The following is a 22,341-nucleotide window of genomic DNA, read 5'->3' on the forward strand; positions in this document are numbered from 1 at the left end:
GTGAGAGCGTATTACAAAAATATTAGTATTAAATAAATGATACGCGTAATTAAATCGATTAGAACTATGAATTATTATAAGAATAATTAAATTTCGTAATTAACGTGAGGTATAGTTAATTGTATTTAATAATAACTAATTATATGTAATTTCTCTAGGTTTTCCGCTTCGCAGAGGGAAGAGATAGTATCTTCGTTCCTCGATGTCCAAATAAATACCGTCAGAGTCATCGACCCGCGTCGGCCGCGACAAAGTTATGCAAAATGCGGTTGGACGTAATGAGAAAGCAGCCCCTAGTACTTGTTGCTTCGATTACTTAATATCATTGTATATATATATCTATATATATTACGAGAAATCTCAGCGGTGCTTTTTTGCTAATAAAACCATCGGCTTTTACACTGCGTAATCTTCCCGAAGACATTGACAAGCGACAATGATAATCTGGGAGATAAGTGATTGAACGCAAAGAGAAGAGAAATTTGCGATAATATGTAAATAAATAAGTGGCGTAATTAGTGTAATAGAATAATTAAAAAATCATAAATTTGTCCACGTACATCATTTTCATAAAATATTTTCGTTGAATAAAATATGTGTTATTCTGTGCTATACATTCATTTTTAATTTGCATTATTGATTAATTAATACGAAATACGTTCTAACAAATGAGACGATTTCACAGAATTTTTTTTAGAATCGTTGCCTTCTTTTTGAGGACATTGAATTCCAAACTCGAATCGCGATGAATATTTATCCAAGTTTATCGGCAATTTGTACATATGTTTCTATACTTTTAGATATATATATTTGTTCATATGGTTAATTCATTTGTTCAGCAATCTCTAACTTGAAATATAAAAAATTACAATTATTTCATAGATAACAAGGGGAAAGATAAAGAGTAAAAAATAAAAAAAAAGAAACGGAATATTTCAATTATGTCATCGCGTACTTATGGTATATCATAATCTTAAGTAGATCATCTAGTTGATAGTTATTAAAATTAATTAGCCGAAAGATAAATCTTCTAAACGATTAATATACGATTAAATCGCAGATTTCTTTTCGTTTCAATATATTTAATAGATGTGTTTTGCAATAAATTGACTTCTGTTCTAATAACGAGACACATTGTACACTTGACCGTAATTTATTGTTTGTTCGACATTATTTTACTGCTATAAGGATAAAATCGCTAGTAATAATTTATTTATTTCACTAACAATTAATATAAAGCATTCTGAAAGAATTTTAAAATTGTATATTTTCATTATCATCAATTATTCGTCAACTTTATTTACTTATGCAATATACTTAGTTCAGGAACAAAATGAATAGACTAGAGAGATCAAGATCCTATAATTTTTGGCACTCATAAGTAAACCGTGATCTATTTTCAAAGCTATATTAGAATAAATGTCAAATATAAGTACAGAAAAATCTGAGACATAGAATCTTTGAAATTCCATGAAAAATTTTTTAACATTATCATATTCCAAAATTTCTTATACTGCTTATATTAATAAATATAAGTGAACACTTAATTTTTATGAAAACAGAATTTGAAAAATATATTATGTAAAAAGTAGTAAATTACTAATCAAATATTCATAAAGATATTAAAATTGTACAATCGAATCTTTGTGGCAAAAATAATTTAATTAAAGCAAAAAATGCACAATTTCTCCATTCTAAATTAAAATGTATTTGTCAATGACTAATTGCAGGTTTCGACCAAATAATTTCTTGGCAGCGTTTTACATAATATATAGAGTGTTCTGTTATATTGCTATCGTAAATATACAACGTTTATATCATAAAGATCTATAAAAATTATTCATCCACGGAAATTCAATTGAAAATCGTGTCATGAGTGCTTTGAAATTTGTAAAGTTTCAATTGCTTACATTAAATAAAAAATTATATACCATATATTGCAAGTTTCCTAATAACAACTCATCACGTACTAAAATTTGGTTCATGTCCATTTAAAATTAATGGAAGAACTCTTTCTTCCTCTCTTTCACCTAATTACACCTCCGCATTAATTTTGCCGAAAGCACATCTCCCTTTTGTTTCCGACAAAGAGAGTGAGAAAGAGAGAAAGCGTGATGTTAAATTGGGTCGATGAGTGCAGAGCAGACTTTGCGCATACGATACCGTGAGACAGTCGTCAACAAATTTAATATATGTATATACGGTGGTAAATATTTTCCGATGCGGAAGAGCAAAACCGCGCGCGCGCGCGAGCGTCTTGATAATAATTTGGCAGGTCTACACATACATACGTTCATTTTCGTGCATTCGTATGTGCGGAAATACACGGAATCATCGTGTAACGGGAGAGTGACGGCCGACTGGCCGTTGGCACAGTGGAGGGTTTTCTACATATAGAGGTGAGCGCGAGTCGCGAAACGATTCAGTCTTCTCGAAACCACGCAGCAATAAAAGACAAAGTCGCGGATAAACAACAATAGCCGCGGGCACGTTCGTCCAAGTGTCGATCCTTCGCGCGAATATTTCTTTATTGATTCGAGCGAGTTTCGTGTCAAATTTGTGCTACGTTGCGGCTGTCAAACGCGCGTCCTCTTCGGGGTAAGAAAGCCTTCTTCGTGGCGCGAAAAATCAGTGATATTCCTCCCCCTAATCGCATTTCTAAACTCGAATGTTGTAAAAAATTTTCCTCGATTTCTGTGATCGATCAGAATTTAATGTATTATATTTTAATACAAGAAATTTATTTTAAAATGTTATGTTAAAATTTTTCAAGCTAAATAGATTGAAACTACAGTTTTCTTGTATGCTCCTAAACTGCAATGCAGATGATATGATACGATAATTAATTATCGATGAGCGTAAATTGTGATACCTATAATTAATTTGTTATCGAGAGATCGAGTTATCTTTGAAAATGGATTAAGCAAAATTAGTTAATAGTGATTAATATTTTTTTTTCAATTTGTTTCCTTAAAATATCCGACATTTTAAATTAACATTATATCGTGCGCATAATTACAGATGCAACGTGATACTGCGGAAATACATCCGTTCGACAAGTTCCGCAAATTATATAAATTAACATATCGAAAGTATGCAACAAAAGGAGAGAGAAAGAAAGAGAGTCGTTATCAAAGAGTAAAGACATATCAAGTAGGAAATTAAACGAGATTAGATAGTAAGCTACTGGTTTTTTTTCACGTTCGTGTCATACAAAAATCGCACTGTTTCACGCATTGATGCCATAATTGCGCGAACTAAAACACCGGGAATATTTAGCGATGTATTAACGCAGAATCGCAACAAGCTGCGATCGATCGATGTAACGCGTATACTAAATCACTTTAATTAACTGAGTGTGATTGCCCGGCGAAACGTGCGATTCAATCGTTTACGCGCTGAACGTCAAAGTTCGTTTGACAGCTCGGGGAATTTAGCTTCTTGCACTTATGCCTCCTATTTGCACGATATAATTCCATTGTTCTCTATTGATTTGACGAATTTCGGTCAACTCTGTATCAAGTTCAATGAGATAACTGATATTTACATTGTCATTGATTCTCTCTCTCTCTCTCTGTTTGCACAGCTGGTATTTCAAGTCAGATAGAAACTATTTCGAGAATTGGTCTTCTTATTTTGTGATTTGACAACAAAATATCTGGTGAGGGAATTTCACAAAAAATGTGAATATTTATCGAAGGATTTTACGAGAGAAAAAACAGGATCTAAAATTTGCCAAATTTTTATCGAAATTTATTACAATTCTACTGGAATTTACGGTAGTACAAATAACGTTACGCACGCATGTTAAGTCTTTAAAGTACATTGATAAGATAAGGAGGAAAAATAAATATATTGCAAACTTATTTGCATCTGTTGTTTTCGCGCTACAATATCTTCAAAAGAAAATTACTAACAAAGAAGCCAAGAGACGATTCCCACAATTTATTTTGCTATAATTTAAATTAAGAAATATAGTAATAAAATGAATTTTTCTGTATTTTATGCTTTCAGCGATCGTTTAATTGTACCGAGACATGGAGCAAAATGGTATATCGACCATAATATCTCCATCAGAAAATTCTGGAAAGTCCAAGAACATCGGCATCACGCTAAGATCTAATGGTAGCTTTCAATCGGCTAAGGAAAAGTTCAAGGCACCCTGTGAGTATAAATTAATAGTGCAATTACAATTGTTTCTCCAAAATGTACAGATTTTAATAGAAACTCATATCTCTCGAAAGTTATACGAATTGAAAATAATTTTACAAGTACATTTAATAAAAATTAATTGCATTATTTATATTGTGGAAGGATTTCTATGATACACACCAAAATTCTTTTCAATATATCTCAAACTTCTATACATTGCGCATCTTTTTCTTTCTTTAAGAAAGGAGTCGACTTTCGAATTTTTTTTTGACAAATTTCGCATGAAATTATAGTTCACTGTTGTACAGAATTTGATCCAAATTGGGTAATCCGATTTTATCTCGATACGGTTCGCAGAAATTTATGTTAAATAAAAAAGTAGCGCAACGCATTGTGGAATATCAAACGCAGCCGAGTGAATAAAAGCGCTTCTAGTGTGCTAGTGACAAATTTTCGTGTCCGTAAAACTATTTGGAACAAATTTCATTATAATTCATAGAGGTTACTGCCCCATTAGAATATGGAACTTACTTTGCAGCTATTTTCGCACAAATGTACATATCAATCTGGACTAGACCTCGAACTTTTAATTCGAGATCGTCCGATTTTGCAGCGATTAATCGTTCTTTCGCGAATTTGCTCCATTTTTAAGCAAAGTAAACAAAAAATGAACATTGTTAGATCGAGTACATAATTGTAATATTTCTGTTTATCAACAAGCAAATCTAAGTTTTTTTAAAACGATTGTTCGTCGAATAATTTCTCAATTAATGTAATGTAAAAAGTGGAAAGTTAGAAAGAAACAAAGAGACGTTTACAATGGAAGCAAATATTAAAAAGAATTCTACTGCGTGTCATAAATCTTATCTCAACTTTCTTCTTTATTCTATCATCATGGTAATCTTGTGTTCACTTCTCGATGTTAAATATTAATATTAAAATATAATATTAAGAGTTAAATTAAATTTGACTAAAATCTCAAAATTATATAAAAAATGCTGTTCACTCATCTTTATTTTATTTTCCGATGAAAATCTGACTGTCAAAAGGACAGTTTTGACAGAACTTTCGTGCTTTAAATATTGGAAAATTATCGAACTTTTATAAATTTTTGCCTTCTGATTCATGTATATAATTTGGGATTCTCGCCGCATGAAAGTTTCGCGGCTTCTGAAATTCCATTCAGGGGAAAAAGGAAGCGCACAGAGAGAAGTCGTTTCGCGGGCAAAGTTTCATAGGAAGGAATCAATCGTGTAACAAAATGGAGAGGCCTCGCGAACGATGAGTTGGTTCCTGCTTTCAAGATTGACCTTAAACTCGCGGAATTGTTTGTTGTATCGCGAGTCGCGATCGACCTCCTATTCGGAATATATATGTATATTCTTCGTCGCGACGCATCCAACTCGCCTCGGTTTTCTCGGTGAAAGAAAGAAGAAAGCGGAGGTTGCATTACCGCGAGCGCATGCTAAGCGACGCTCTACGAGTATTCCCGTCCTGAAAATTGGGTCGGAAATCGGATTTGCGAGAGACTCCGAGGGGGAAATTTCTCTCTTTCGCGCGCTTGCACATTCCCATCTCGTCGTATCAGTCGGCGATCCTTGATACGAGAAAATTAGGAAAATTAGGTAAGTTAAGTTCTCGCGCGCTTAAGGCTAACGTCACCGGAAGTCGTATCGAGAGCGTTTATTATGCGGGCGACGTTCTCTCTCGCATCAGAGAAAAAAAATGTTCCGGTAACGATTCACGTTTCGAGCACGTGACTTTACGAATCGATGTCATTCTCGATATAATCGCGTTTTAATGCTTTAAAACTGTCGCTTGTCAAATCCGCGATCTAAAATTCATTCGCATATTTTTTATCCTAATAATTCTTCCTATTTTTTCTTCCTTCATCCTAATAACTTTATTTTTATGTTAAATAAAATATATTAATAATTTTAATCCTAATAATTCTTCGTTACGAACAAAACATAAAAAAACGAAAAAAAAAGAAAAAAGATAAAACATGTTCCGGTAACGCGATTGACGTTTCAAACACGTGACTTTAATCGAGAATCGATACCATTCTCGATATAATCGCGCTTTAATGCTTTAAAACTGTCTCTTGTCAAATCCGCGATCTAAAATTCATTCACATATTTTAATTAATTAGTAATCCTGCGTTATAAACAAAAGATAAAAAATAAAAATAAAAAATGTTCCGGTAACGATTGACGTTTCGAGCACGTGACTTTACGAATCGATATAATCGCGCTTTAATGCTTTAATGCTGTCTTCTGTCAAATCACCGGATCTAATGAATTTAGCGGATAAATTTTGTTGTAAATAAATCCTAATAATCTTTCGTTACGAACAAAACGCAAGAGTTTCAGTAGTTTTAGCCGTCGTGTGACGCGACGGAGAGTTCTCTCGATCGTCTCGCCGTTTTGATCTAGAAAGCGGATTGTGTTTCTTTTGACGAGCGTATTTCGGTCGTTTCTCTAGGAAAAAGAAAGTACATAATGCGACCGCATCAGGAAACACGGTTGCTCGGACGTTTTTACAAGGCACGTATGCGAGGAGAAGCTCCCGCTAATGAAATTAGATGGTAATTAGTAATTATAAAGCGGGACGACGCGCGTAAGCCAAGCTTCTTCTCTTCTCTCGCTTCTATTACTTTTCTCTTTCGTTTTCACGAGCGCGGAAAATAACTGGAGTTTTGAGATCTTAATTTCAGGCAAGATTCGATCTCCTCTTCTTCAGTTCCTTCGGTTTGTTACACGCTTCGCGGAATATCTACAAACGTTAGGTGTTAATTAACTCGAGGCATCATTTCCGTTGGACCTCGCACGCGTTTCTCAACAATGCGTTCCGCGAAAGTCTTGCGAGATAAACGGCGAAAAAAGAAAGGAAAATAAAGGGTGAGAGGAATTGATTATTCCCGAATGGCTTTTGTATCTTCCTGAGAAAATCTCGGGAAACGGATATATTCGTACCCGGAATGCTAAATTATTCGCGTGCACTTTCACCCGCGATCGCAATGTAAGCCTGATTTATAATCGCGAAAATACACGCGATAGTCTTCGGGGAATTAATTTGAATTTAATATAGCGCACCGAGAGTTTGCGCCAAACAGATATTAGGATGCTGATCACGTACCATCTCATAATCCCTATCTCTTCCTAGAATATTGCGATAAATGATTAGAAACTTGTTCGCATGTGTAATATAGGTGTATCATGTTGATGCAAATGTACTTTGGATGCTTCATTGAAACGAATATCAATTTACATTCACAAATTGATCGCGAGAGCAAACAATGATCTCGGGAAACGATTGAAACGCTCGATTAATTATTTCCTGCTTTGAAACGCAGATTTAGAAAAAAGAACATTTGAAAACTAATTTTCGAGAGAGAAAAAATGCATTTTAAATAATACTTTTCAAGAATATTCGCATTATTTCTTATACCAGTCTAAAGAAACATAATGGGGCAAATTAAGAGAGAATAACGGAGCAGTTTTTGCTTTTTGCTCGGCATAGAAAGTAGTTTGAGCGATGAATTGTACAATGACGCGAGTGTATACTTATACCTATACTCAATCTGTATGATGAAAGGAAATTTTGAAAGTCTCCAACGTTTAAGAATCGCTTGCATTATAACGCCGACGATATCGCTAAACAAACGCAACTGAGCGAAAAACCTCTATCGTTGTATTTTTTTGTTGTATGTCGTCACGTTATACATTACAATTTCCGCGTGCACCGCGAATATTACGTCATTTTATATAAGATCTGCACGATGCGTCGCAGATTTCTGATGTAAGTTATTATGCGAAATATTTATAGTGAAAATACATCAATGTCAGCGGTGAATATATCTTGACATTTCGTCCTCGGACGCTTAAATAAGTTCAGTCTGTCGGCCGGTGACAGATCGAATTATGCTAATGCATTGCAAAATTTTTTTTACGAAATCAAAATGTTTTTAGAGTAAAATTTCGTAACATTACGCGAACAACCAAATATGATTTATATACGCGGTGATAAATTATGATAAGCATTTCCGACTTTATCTCGGATGCGGAGTAATAAATAATAAATTTTCTTTATCTTTCTCGAATATCGCAATCTTTTCGCTGCATCCTTTTTAGCGTATTCATACGATCTTTAGCGCTTTTTTTAATTCACGTTCGTCGAAAATCTAGGGAATTCGTATATAGTCGATGCTATCGTGCTGCTCCGGATTCCGACATAATTATTGCCAGATTGGGGAATCCGCTGCTGAATCGAACAAGCGGCGCTCTGAGAAAATTTAGTGCATCGTGATTTCCTCGAGAGTTTTAGAAAATCCGGAATTTCACTCTTCTCCTCGCGTAACGATTTATCGCGACAATCGCGTTCTAATTTACCGATACTTCCTCCGTATTCGTTCTCACAATGTTGCTTTGCTTCCACCACGATATGTGCGACGATATAGCAGGTAGAGACTAAAATGTCGACGGTGGGAATGCAATCAATGACGAGACAATGGCCTTTTGTGTCCCGGGACACAGGTACAACGCGATCTTATTATTTGCCCGTTTATTTCTTCGTGGTAAATCTTTTTCAAACGAGTTTCCAAAATAACTACGCGCATCAGCCACTCGAGGAAGAATAATCAATTATTGTTCAAATATAATCGAAATATATCTATATCGCGGCACGTAATTGATATTATTATTTGTCATTCATAATTAATAACCGTTGAGGTATCTAAAATTAATTAATAAACAAAGTGAAAATTGTAAAAAAGATTAATAAGCCAACCATTTCATCAATATCGTAATTAAAATATTAATATGTAATTAGTCGATATACGTTATAACTTTGTATAATATTAATTGAAATATTTCTGTAGCGTTTAATAAGTTCGCGAGAAACTTGAGAGAGATATTCATAATTCATAAACATATTCGTTATACGACGCGAACCGCATTTTACACGCATTTTGATCGTGTTTGAAACTTCAGGGCACGTCAGAGCAAGTATTTTCGCGACGTTTAGTTTCGTATTCTGGAGCACGAATGTTGCTGTTCCCTCGTGACGTGACAAAATCTCGAGAATGAAAATTCAGGGCGGAAATTCGGGCGGTTCATGTAAAACGTAAATGTAAAAAAAAAAAAAAAAAAAAAAAAAAAAAAAATGCTCGATTAACGGATGACGGAAGAAAGATGGTGTAAGCACATCTCGCGAGTGGATACACTCGAGTCTGGCTCGACAGTCACCGCGATAGTCTCAGGCCATTCACATCGCGAACTTGACCCACTGTCACACTTGCAACGCAGCAAGTATATACGGTACGTTGTACTCTCTGCCGTGTATTTCCGGATAGACAGAGACTACTGTGTACCTTTTTTTACGCTATCACTATATTGCAGAGTACGACTATTTTTGGCGAAATATTTTTACAGCGATGATGTGAGCTATCGAGAGATAAGATTCACGTATCAATTAATATTCATTATGTTCTCTCTCTTTCTTCTCCTTTATATTCTTTCTCTTTATATATGCGTACATATTGTATATAATAAGTTATAATTATATATATATATATATATAATTATAACTTATTATATACAATATGTATGCATATATAAAAGCTATTTTGGAAACTCATTTGAAAAATATTATATATATATATATATATATATATATATATATATATAAATTGATTATAATATATATATTTTTTATATGTATATTTTGCAATCTTCAGAAAATTAGCAAAGAAAAATAAATCGGGTCTTTTTATTCTGTCCTTAATTTTTGTGATCGTAACTATTTTTACTGCGCTAACAGTTTCGTCTTCTGTTATTTATAAATTATTATTGACAACTACGCGTAAGTGTGCATCCTATATTTCTAATAATATAGATAAATAGATGAAGATAGAATAGATTTTGTGATCGTAACTATTTTGTTTACTGCTAAAAGTTTCGTCTTCTGTTATTTATAAATGATTATTGACTATGCGTAAGTGCATCCTATATTTCTAATAACATAGATGAAGATAAGTTTGCCTTATAAATTTTATTTCTCCGCAAGCTTACAACATTTCTGATGCGTATCTTGCTCATATGCTTCACTATAAAATATCGCCAACATCACGTATTCCACGTATGATGATATAACCTGCATAAGTATTACTGCATCACGCTAAGTAATACTTATTGCAATTGCAAGATGCAATACTTACAACAAAAAATTTCCTGAAGATAATTTAGTTATATTGTGAATAATAAAGAATCAGTTGTACATGTATAGATATCCATGTATATGAACATAATTAAGCACAAATATATAAATATTTTTTAACTTGGAGTAAAAAATTATGCATTTTTAACTTTGACAGCTAAATAAATATATCTCTAAAAATTCATTAAAAAAATTAAATTCCCAAAAGAAATATCTCTTGCAGAAGAGTATTTATTAATGATTTTGATTAAAATAATTTTGATTTGCATTCTATGAGTATTCGAGAGAATACGTGTCGAAAATCCATCTTGCATGCATTACGTGCGTTTCAATAGTTTTGCATTTCCGGAGCTTATTGAGAAATTGTTTTTATGCAACGCATCGAATGGATGGAATTACTTTCGATATCGTCGCGAATCTAATGGACTATGCAAATCCGTTACGGTGCAGTAGAGTGTAATCACTAATATGTTATATCAGAGCGCGTGTAATTATGCATGTAATAATCGATCATTGCCAATCGTTTTCTCGCAAAAAGCGCAAAAGCGAATAATTGACAGAATATATATACGAAAGTTTACCGCGAATAATCGAATTCAACGATTTTTACGCATTTTGCAAAATAATATTACAACGCAGCCAGGCGAGAAATATCAAGCATACTTATTCTCGCGTGGAAAAATGCTTTTGCATTAAGTCAGTTGCACCTGTCAAATTAGAGGATTAGAAATATGTCACCTATTTAATTTTTTTTTGTAAAGTAACAAGCAAAAAAAAAACCCGAGAAAAACGCATCCGTTTTTACGGATCGTCGCGCTTTCGTGTATCCGGATATATTCACGACAGTCGATTGAAGATCGCGCGAATTTCTCTCTGCGATGCTATTACTGAGTCATTTTCAATATTTCACGAGAATCTGTTGCATCTCTTGCTTGAGAAACGTGAAAATGCGAATTATAAGTTTAAACGACTTGTACTGTATTTTCTATGCTCGAGTCTTCCATTCTTATTTGTCGAAAAAAGATAAATATTTATACGCGCGTTTTCGCGTTGTGTAGCTTCCCTCAACTTCTTCCCGTAACAACTTTACGTTGTGTTTCGGCGGTATTTGTTAAAATGCTGGCTGAAACGAAGCGCTAAATTAAACACTTGAACTCGAGACGACGTACAGGTAAATTTATCTTTGTCTTCCGGAACAAGTAAATGATGTTGACGAATTCTTGAAGTAAATCAAAGCTCATGAATATCTCAGAAGTGTTGTGTTTTCTGTCAACTTACTTTTCAGCTGAATTTTTTTCTTACCAAGTAAAAATTAATTTTCGTACAAATTAAAATTTAATTTTTTTTAGTTTAATACTTCGAAACATTTTTTTAAACACGCAAATATTATGTAAATTTAATTGCGAAGAAGCTTACGTAATTTTCCCAAGACAATTGTCCAGAAAAAAATACACAAGATTAATATAATTTTATTTTGCAAGAGATGGATGTGATTTAGATTGTCTCGAGAAATAATGCGCCCACATTTTAAAAATGCTTGCGTGCTTGTGGAAATTACTCGCTCGAATCACACGTGGATTCGCAAGTAGATCGTATCAGAAAGTAACGACAGATTGTTGCAAATCACACGTGGCCAGGTCGTTTATTTCATGCTTCAAGATATCGTTCATCTCATCGTATTTCACTGGCATTTCTGCACGGATGACAATACGTCAAGAGATATTTCTTTTGGGAATTTCATTCTTTTTAATGAATTTTTAGAGATATATTTATTTAGTTGTCAAAATTAAAAATTCACAATGTTTTACCCCAAATTAAAAAATATTTATTTATTCATTTATATTGTGCCTAATTATATTTATATAAATGCATGTATAACTAATTCTTTATTATTCGAGAAAAAGAGCGAAAGGAAAAAGCGCGTTACACAAATCGAAGCTAGGATATAGATATATTCCGTGCATTATATAAATGAAGTTCGGACGTTCTCCTACAGAGACTGGCCGATGATTAGCAAATGTTACTCGGTCAGAGGAGATTCTCCTCCGTGTACTTTCACACGCAATATTAACGAACGTGCGTGAGAGCAACGTCACGTGAAATAGACGCGTTATTTTGACGTCGGTGAATTTTAAATCTGATTTTCCCCGATCAATTTTCTCGACGAAGAGTTCAACAGGTTCAACGCGTTAGCGGAAGAATTGGAAAACAAATTATAGTAATTAGTGAGACGCCTTACTCATATTGATCGGTATAATATGAGTGCGAATTACAAATTGTAATTACGATAAGTCGAACTTTGGCTAAAGTTCAAGAGGTTTATTAACATTGGTTAATCAACACGCGGAATTAATCATTCGAATATAATCGATATAGATACTATACTAAGATTTATGCGATTATCGTGAAATAATAAGAAAATGATTATTACCTCACAAATGTGTAAAAATTATATTAAGAGTCATATTTGACGTTATATTGAGATATCATCTGATATGAGAATTACGAGAGAAATTATTGAACGAACATATTCTACGTCTCTGTCAAACATAAAACTGTTTAATATCACGTATTTTATAATGTCTACACAGGTGCATAAGACGAAAGTAATTAATGAGCCGTCGTTATCTTATCGCCTCGTTAACATCAATCGCGACTAGTTGATCAAATGAGTTGATCAAACATTCCTCCGAATCTGTTGTGTATATACGTACACACATATATGAGTTGACATATACCTGTATGTATATTACATCGGATAAAATTTTTTAAGTCACAGAAGCAGTCACGAGAGTTGTTTCGTAGGTGCTTCTTTTTCGAAATAAATTCTCATAACAGTCGCTGAAGAAAAAGCAGGCGTTGGAAATTAACTTGACGTTGCAACGTGCGTTCCGACAAAAACCGGCTTTCTACCCTTTCGGTTTACAGCTGATTTATGGAAATTTCACCGCGCACGTCGTCGCTATTAGGGATCGTTGAAATTTCCGCGGCGTATCTTTTTCTTGTATTAGATTGTCGAAGTAAATTGCCTTCTTCGCGTACGCTATATCCAGTTATGAAGTGCACTGAGCGAGAAATTAACCGCGAATGGCAAAAAGTTGAGTGATTCGCTCATTACAGAAATTTACACACTTAAATTCACAAGCACAACATGCATCTCTCTAATTTTTTTTTTTTTACAAAACCACAGTTAATAAATTAAATTATAATTTAATGAAAAAGAAATAATTTATCTGCGCGTATTATCTGACGATAATAGCCTGTCATTAAATTACAACAAATAATATTATCGCTATCAAATTAATTAAATACATGTGATTTACTTTCGATATGTAATCCAAATCTTTGGTAGCATATGTATTACAAGAGTGATTGACACAAAAATAACACGAATACACGAGAGATATCTCGATATAAACACGAAATGCATATTATGCTACTTTATCAATCCAGTCACGAGTCACAATACGATAGGTTCCTGTTGCTTTTTATTCACGCGTGCTATCGATAGCTGGTAAAACTATATGCGTGCTGTAGTCGGTATATATCAAAGGGAATTTTTCCGAGAGAGAGAGAGAAAGAGAGAGAGCGAGAAAGATATGTTAAAGACAACGAGCATTAATTTATATTTGTTTGCGAGATACTGTAGATGGTGCATCGATGAAAGTATATATCGACAATCGCGCTTTCTCGATCCTTCCTTTCCTTTCTCCTATGGTGTTGAAAAAAATTGAACAAAAAATCATAGTATCATATACAAAGTATATGATATAGTACAAAAATACGGGACATTTCACTGGGCAAATTATAATCGCCGATTACTTTCTCGATCCGTAATTACGCTCCGTACTTTCTTGCTAATTACAAGCAGTTCTCCGTTCTCCGCGGTTTGATTCTTTAATTAACGATTAGAGATATCGCGTCCAAGTTACGCGCAACTTGGAAAGTGCACGTCTCGACGATGAAGATGCGAGATATACATATATTTCCTTGAATCTCCCGCTTTAGAGATGCACGCTGTTTCGACCTGCAATCTCGGATGGGTTTTTCCCACAAGTTTCTACTCGGCCCTAATGTACAACACGCGCGCGATGGCTTTCTACACTTTATTCCGCCAGTACTTTGTCGTGTTTACGACTAACGGATCATTAACCGGCGATAAATTAGCGAAATGTTAGGAGAGCTCGTAAAGCCATACGAGCGTTCTCATTTCTTCATGTCGATTAACCGCCCGGCTTTTATGAAACCGCCGAATTACTTGGTTCAAAATCTTGGATAAGTGATTAAAAGATAATGAGTAGAAGTGAAATTTTTTGTTCAAATAATCTGACCGCGTATACTTATATCAACTATCAAAAAAAAAAATAATAATAATAAACTGTAGAATCTCTTTGTGTTATAAAAATTTCCTCGTATCAATTTTCAGGTACAATTATTTCATTATTATTTAATACGTGCGTGTACAATTTTCTCAGTTTCTCTCTATAATCGTTAGAATTAGATAATTGGATTTTGCAATAATTACCTTCGTAAAAGTGCTATTATTTTGAAAATAGAGAGAATTGTATAGCAACTTATATCTGTTCTGCTCTCGATTGCTCTTGATGATTACGGAATACAAATTTATTCATTGCACACGCTTTCGCAATCCGTATGACGTTCTGAGAATGGAGAATGTCCGCTTTTGCGAGGATAAACAGGGCTGACTTTGAATGGCTTCGAGTACATCGAGTACGGTTTGCGTTCCCGTCATCCCGTATCGAAATCCGACTAATCCGCGAATGTGATTCGATGACTGATCGATGACTGATCGCTATCAGCCTCGCTTCGTGTCACTCTAAGCCCGAGCGCTAATGGAAACCGTACGTGACACGTGCTCGCTTCTAATTATATCCGTGCGACACACGGTTATAATCACGACGACTCAGCCGTAATTCTAGAGTAAACGTGCTTCGGCATCTCTACACATAACTCAAACAGATATGTATGTATGTATATGCATAGGCGCGATTAAAGCCAAAGGATATTGAGATTTGTACGTCAAGTTATGAATATCGTATGAATGGAAGTCGAGAGGACGCGTGTATATTTCAGTGATTCTGGACATAAATATTAGGCAAATCTACATAATTAATATATTTTTTTTTTCTTCAAAAGGAATAACGATTTGTATCTATATATATTTTGTATTGCGCTATCATTTTATTTTAGGTCTGTAAAAAAAGTATTTTTTTGAATATTATATTATATCGAAATAATTATATGTATAAAAATGAGATGTAAATTAATGTTTTATTTGTAATAGTTTACTTTTCATTATACGTGTCAATTCTAAGTATTTTCACTTTGAAGATAATGAGATAATGAGATTACGTTCGCTGCTATAAATTAATTACAGTTAAACTATTCAATAAAAATACAGAGATATATTTCAATGAAATTAATATATAATACATATGTGTGCTGGATAAAGAATTAAGTTTTTTCACGCCTAAATGAACCGAATAGAAATAATTGAACAATTTTTATTATTCATAAAAGGGAGAATAAAGTTTAAAAAAATTCTCATCCCTCTCAAATTAATCATAAAATGAAGCGAAAGAAATTAGTTATTTAAAAAAGAATTTATAATTTTTTTCATATCAAAACAAAAAAATATCAGAAAAGAGGAAATAAGTAAAATTAAATTTCGCATAAATGAATCTATTATTGTTACGTATATCATATAATTGAACGAGAATTATTAACCGCGACCAGTAAAATTTGCGCAATAGTAAAGTTCAATCCATTAAATATTGATTTAATGTTTTCGACGATTCTTACATATGTGATGCTAATAACTGATAACTGATAAATAATTGCAAAATTACATGAATGCTACATAGAACGAGAAATGTCAAAGCCATGATCTTTGACTGCACTGATTACTCAGCTCTTTCTCGTTGGCGCCTGAAATACTAAATATGGATCCGAGATTATATTATTCAAAATGAGATAACTAGTGAGATATATTTCATATTACAATATCCCGCGCAGAAAAATAAAAAGAGAGAAAAACAGAGAGAGAGATAGAGATAAATAGAATGAAATTCACCTACTGCTATGGATAACTTTTAATTCTTGCATTTCAAAGTGGAATTAAATTACATGAAATGAAACAAATGAAAGTTGCGTAGTAAAATAATGCGAAAATAATGGACGTAGCGATGGTTAAGTTCAAAGAGCATAGTTTAATTTAGTTGTCGTAAACTGTGTAATTCAGTTTCTGGCTTTCGGCCTCGGGCAAAAATTTCAAATTTGCATCCTCGTTAAAATTTGATGGTGCGAGTTTTTGCGAGAATTGCATCAAGAAAATTTCAGACGTATAGGAGAAAACTGTGCCGTCTCTGTCAAAGAGAAAGAATGAGAAGTGCTTCGATTTTCAAGAGTGGAGGATACTTATCGAAGTCCAGTATCCTTAACAACGCTCGACCTCCGATGTGCATAACTTTACCGAATGCTTTCATGCAAATTCAACGTTGCCCTCTTCTCCTACCTTAGGTTTATACCAATGGTAATCGTGTTCGACGTGGAGCGAACAAAGTTTCCACTCGAAACTTTACGCTAAAGTAACAACCCAAGTTTGTCCTTTACCTGTCGATCCAAAAACACTTTTGTGCACCGAGAGAGTACACTATTATGTATCTTTCAAATTTATCGAAGAACAATCATCTCAACCTACAGCTCTAAACGAAATCCTCGATATATAAAAACGTTGCAGAGTAAAAATGTCGGAAAAAGTGATTTTTTCCTGAACAACACTAATAGCTCCGCGGAAGAATGTTGAGAGAACCTGGTTCTTTTTTTTCAACTTTTTAATATGAAATTAATAAAATGGCATAATCTCGCCACTTTGCGGCTTTAATAAGCTTTCCGTGAAAAAACGCTTGAAAAGCTGTAGAATTCTGTTGAATTATCTATATGGTTATTTTTTTTCTTACTCTTGCGCTAATGATTCAGAAGATCTCTATGCTTAAGTCAACGATAATTTGAATACGCGTGTGTACATCGTTGTTACATACGCATTATCCATTTGTAAAAATGAAGCGTGTTCGTTCTCACACGACTATTCAGCGAATGTGTCTTTGCCTCTTGATACTTCTCAATTATACATTCAATCTAGCTGGCTTCGGTTTAATGCGCAGAACTAAAATTGTATACATGTGTCTGTCGGAACTGTTCGTTTATGCACGATAGTCGCCTCTTAATTAAGTGCGCCGGCGCACAATAAGACCGAATCGGTAATGAGAACTCGAATATTCATACTTTTTTTTTTTTATTAAAGAACGAGGGTGATGCACTCTCGAGCGACCTTCTCTGCAAAATAATAACAAAAAGCTTTTTGTTTTTTTCGTAAATTATTCGCGAACTCGCGCCTTAGTTTTGCTACTCTAACGCTTAATTGTCAAATTTTTAATTTCGTATAATCATATACACAGAGAGAATTTTCTTTTAATTTACCCTGAAAATCATGGTAATCGTGGGACAAAATATTAATATTCACTATAAAAAGATATAAAATATGTTCGATTAATTTTACTATCTGCATATTAATATTCTTTTATTGTGGTAAATATTAATTAGAGAAGCTCTTACAAAATTCTTTCAATACCACATTATCCCACCGTATTACCATGATTTTCAGGGTAAATTCCTAAGAGAAAATTCTCTCTGTGGATATTATAAAATGTTCCGTTTTAATTTACAAAAAAATGTTGATTATATTTCTATGTAAACGGCATAAATATTAAATAAAGCCTCGGCATGCAAATTGCTCCGAAATTTGCTCTCCTGCCCCATTCATACATTTGAAAGGACGTTAAAAATCTATATCATAAACGTCCAGAGAGATTGATTACGCCGATGGCTGAACACATTAACACTGCGCATATATTGAATGACGCGTTAAGGACGAGAATGCCATTTATTTCTCAGGGAAGAAGATGGAGGAAGACAGCACGTGGGACAAGTTGGTCGCCGTTCTCGGAGAAGTGATCGGAACGGCAATGCTGGTTTTTCTGGGATGCGCGATATGCGTGGGCAGTTTGGGACATCCATTGCATGCCATTCAAATCCCCCTCGCTTTTGGTCTCGCTGTCATGATAGCAATACAGGTATAAATCATTTATGTGTAGATCTGACTATTAACGCGACTATTATCCTTGAGAATAATATTGCTTTACTTGTCATGCTACGTTTGTTTTGCAACATTTATATATTATTAGCATTTGTATTATTTTTTTTTTACATTCCTTTTCATTGATGTTTTATATTTATATTTATTTTTCCGCGTCTTCAATAATATCTTGCGAAGAAAAATGTATATGAAAAATATATGAAACTAGTATCAAGTCGGGCGCCCGAGACGCGACGTTATCGAATCTTATCGTCGATTAATGTCACTTGTTTATTCTTTTTTTCAGAGTGTCGGCCACATCAGTGGCGCTCATCTTAATCCGGCTGTTACCTTGGCTACGGTGATTCTTGGCAAAACGACTTTGGCAATGGCCGGATTCTACGTCATTGCACAATGTTTGGGTAGCCTGATAGGTTTCGGTTTGTTAAAGGTCAATGAATACGTATATTATTCAAGATATCAAAATTATGTTATCTCAGAGTTATAATTTCAAAATTACGCGGACTCGAAAAATTGAACTCTTCATAGATCGTCATAATACAATATAATCGTGGAACTGCTTCGATTTATTCTTCGGGCTCTTGCACGAGCTTTCGAAAAAAATATATTGATTAACTTGATATTTCCATAATACTAATCATAAGATTAATATTAACTATATGATATTTAATCAGAAAACATTTAATATTAATCGTATAGTTAACTCTTTTTTAAATACTAATTATATATACAGATGATAACGCCGTCGAATTATTTGCACGATGGCGATCCAGACACGAAGGATTCCTTCTGTACAACGCATATGAATGAAAACATCCAGGATTTAACCTTCGCTCATGGATTCGGTGCCGAGGCTTTAGCCACGGGAATATTAGTCTTTGTCGCCTGCTCAATTTGGGATTCGCGAAACGCGAAAAACACCGACTCGGTGCCGATAAAATTCGGTCTCACCATCACCATGCTCGCTTTCGCTTTTGTTCCTTACACCGGCTGCAGTATGAACCCTGCTAGATCGTTCGGACCAGCAGTCTGGAATAATTACTGGAACCATCACTGGTTATATTGGGTAGGACCGCTCGTAGGCTCTGCAATCGCGACCCTGATCTACCGATTTTTATTCTCGCCTAAGACGAAAAACCAACACGACTCGGAAACTTTCAACGACGTCGAGGCGTAAATGGAATCGCACGTAAGTACGTTCATCTCTGAACTTGTTGAACCTCGCATTATTTTATATGCGGTATAGATCATTAAAAAATTCACTGGAGCCCACACAATAATAAAATATCACGATTAAATTAACAGTTAATTTTTTTTAGAAAAATGCACTTTAATTGGATTGAATAATTTTGTCATAAATAATTTGTCAAACTCTTGTGTGTTAAATAAGTATATTCAAAAATGATATAAAACTGATTATTTAAAGATGATAGAATTGATCTTTTCTAAAAAAAACACAAGAGTTTTAATTGAAAAAAAATTATTCGAAAGACACCTCGCTCGTGCGTGAATATTTCCTTCTTGTTGAAAATCTCAATGTTACGCGAACTTGGCTTGTTCCCAAAGCTATTTTTTTTTTATAACGCTTTGTCCTATCTTTGTCGATTCGGTCTCGACTCAAGTATCTGCTAGATATTTTTGGGCAAGGTATAATGTCACTTTTGTCAAGTAATCTACGAATCGAGCTTATATATATCGTGCGCTCTCTCTGTCTTTCAGCGATCGAAATTGCATTCCGGCTGTCGGTGGTTCACAAATTGAACGGGAAATCCTGAATCGCGGCGATATTTTCCTCCTCGGCTGAAAAAGAGGACGTTGTAAAAGTTCCGGCGGAAAATCTCGCGCGGCTCGATGGAAGCAGATTGGACAGGCTTCGAACTTTACGGATTTCTACTTTCAGGATACTCTCGTCGGAAACATCTCACTCGCAAAATCTCGTAATCCGAAGGATCCTAAGGACAAGGATTTCTCCGTTGTCAGATTGTTCTGACGAATTATTTTTGTACAGAAATTTGATGTAATAAAGCGCCTCAGCGTTGTCTTCTCGCTTATTTCACGTGGTAGATGTAGAATTTCTGGTGCGCGTTTTCGTTATCATAATCATTTGTTATTTGTATGACGGCATATCGCGGCCGAGCGAAACGTAACGTAGAAATGCGTTGTAAATGTAAAGTGCAAAATGTACGAAAAATATAAATTCTATTTTCTAAACGCGTGTCCCTTAAAATTGAGAAAAGTATGGGCCAAAAGTACACGTATATATATTATAAAAGTGTAAGCGCAAATTCTTGATAATTTTCTTCGAGAAATCAGATATACCTAATATTGTAAGTATAAGTATATAATGTTGTGCGTATTCGAATATTTTTATGCCTCGTAACATTCATTTGAAATACGCTCGTCCGTGACGCATACATGAATATTTATATCCTTTTGCTACGTAGTTTTTACACACATCCCCAGCACTTTCGAAGATAATCGCTCCATGTCGTCGTTGTAACGTGCAACGAAACACTGTAATGGCTTGTGATTTCGTCTCGCCTAAGTAGCGTATAATTTAAGATACTAATTCTCTCGCACTCTCGTTTCTCTCCCATTTTTCTTGTTTTTTTTTGGTTTGCGGAACGAAAAAGAAAATCTCTCTCGCAGCGACCGAATCGCCCCGCGGTTTTTATTAATTATTAGCGAATTTATTGTACACACGTAGACTCGGTTCGCTCGCTCCGCAATTCCACCAAATTCGCCGCCATTATATATCGTACGCGTACGCGATGCAGCTCGTTAAGGTCGACATCTCTTATCCCTGCTGCGACGAAATTCGAAATAACGGAATTAGTCTCGGCGAATTCAGGAAATTGCCTCCATCGCCGTCGGTCGCGCCAAAGTTTTAATTGTATATTCGATCTATACGTGTCTCTGTGCGTGCCTGCGTCTACGTGTGTGTGTGTGTGTGTATGTATGTTTCTGTATGGATGTGCGTGTAAACGCGATTGCAATTACGTTCTGCAACTTAATGTATATGTAAATACAAGATACACGTTCGGACCTCCTCGCTCGTTTCATATATATTCCTCTTCTCTCTCTCTCTCTCTCTTTCTCCCTGCTGTAGATAACAATAACTTTAAGAGCCCGTATGCGAAATCGCGCGCTAGATTTCCTGGAATTTCGCAAACTTGTTTCGCGCGCGAATGACGGTGGGGGATAAGATCGAATTTCGGATTACACGGACTGCAACGTGTAAAACTTATGTAAGTGATTTTTAATTGTAGTAAATTGTGGCTTCAAATAAATTTCACGCAATATTTTGCCGTGTTGTAATTTTTTTCTCATCTATTTTTTTCATAAGTTATATTCATAAGTTAGATTCTAGAGAGAAAGAGGCGCCTAATAATTGAATCTTTAGAATTAGTTTTAGAGATTTGTGTGATTTGTAGACAACTGTAAGTATAGCTTAGAAGTGACAATAAATATAAATGTTCATTTATAAATGTGTAATTTATTTACACAAAGTGATGTAAATTTGCTACCAATATTTTCAAGTTTATAGTTTTATGAAGTAAAAATATCTTTTATTCAGAGACTGCAATGCTTCAGAATAAAAATAAATAAAATTCATTCGTATATTCGCGTTTTATTGATAATTTTTGGCCTGAGAAGAGAAAATGAGTTGAAATATATCGACGAGTCGAAAAATGTTAATCTGTTATAAAAACATAACGTTCGTACTTAATTAAATATACATAATCCTGAAAATATATACAAACGATTTGGAGGCGTGTTACGATAGAAAGATATAA

General features: G+C 34.4%; 2 protein-coding genes across 6 annotated transcripts in view; one reads left to right on the forward strand and one right to left on the reverse strand.

Annotated features, from left to right (window-relative positions):
* beta'COP (coatomer subunit beta') overlaps positions 1-22,341 on the reverse strand; it is an 81,563-nt gene that overhangs the window by 36,047 nt on the left and 23,175 nt on the right. The window lies entirely within an intron of this gene.
* On the forward strand, positions 2,418-21,846 carry LOC114946627 (aquaporin AQPcic-like). 3 transcript variants are annotated; one of them, XM_029323231.2, is made up of 6 exons: positions 2,418-2,598; positions 4,015-4,164; positions 18,343-18,521; positions 18,831-18,974; positions 19,278-19,737; positions 20,264-21,846. In XM_029323231.2, exons 2-5 carry the CDS (start codon positions 4,038-4,040, stop codon positions 19,719-19,721), a joined length of 894 nt encoding a protein of 297 aa, XP_029179064.1. In that variant the 5' UTR covers positions 2,418-2,598; positions 4,015-4,037; the 3' UTR covers positions 19,722-19,737; positions 20,264-21,846. The 3 variants fall into 3 exon arrangements, with proteins under 3 accessions (XP_029179064.1, XP_029179062.1, XP_029179063.1); XM_029323229.2 differs by having other exon boundaries at positions 19,278-19,733; XM_029323230.2 differs by lacking the exon at positions 2,418-2,598 and adding an exon at positions 3,251-3,661 and having other exon boundaries at positions 19,278-19,733.

The sequence above is a fragment of the Nylanderia fulva genome, unplaced genomic scaffold (genome assembly GCF_048542155.1).
Source record: "Nylanderia fulva isolate GAGA-0341 unplaced genomic scaffold, ASM4854215v1 Scaffold9, whole genome shotgun sequence".
NCBI lineage: Eukaryota > Metazoa > Arthropoda > Insecta > Hymenoptera > Formicidae > Nylanderia > Nylanderia fulva.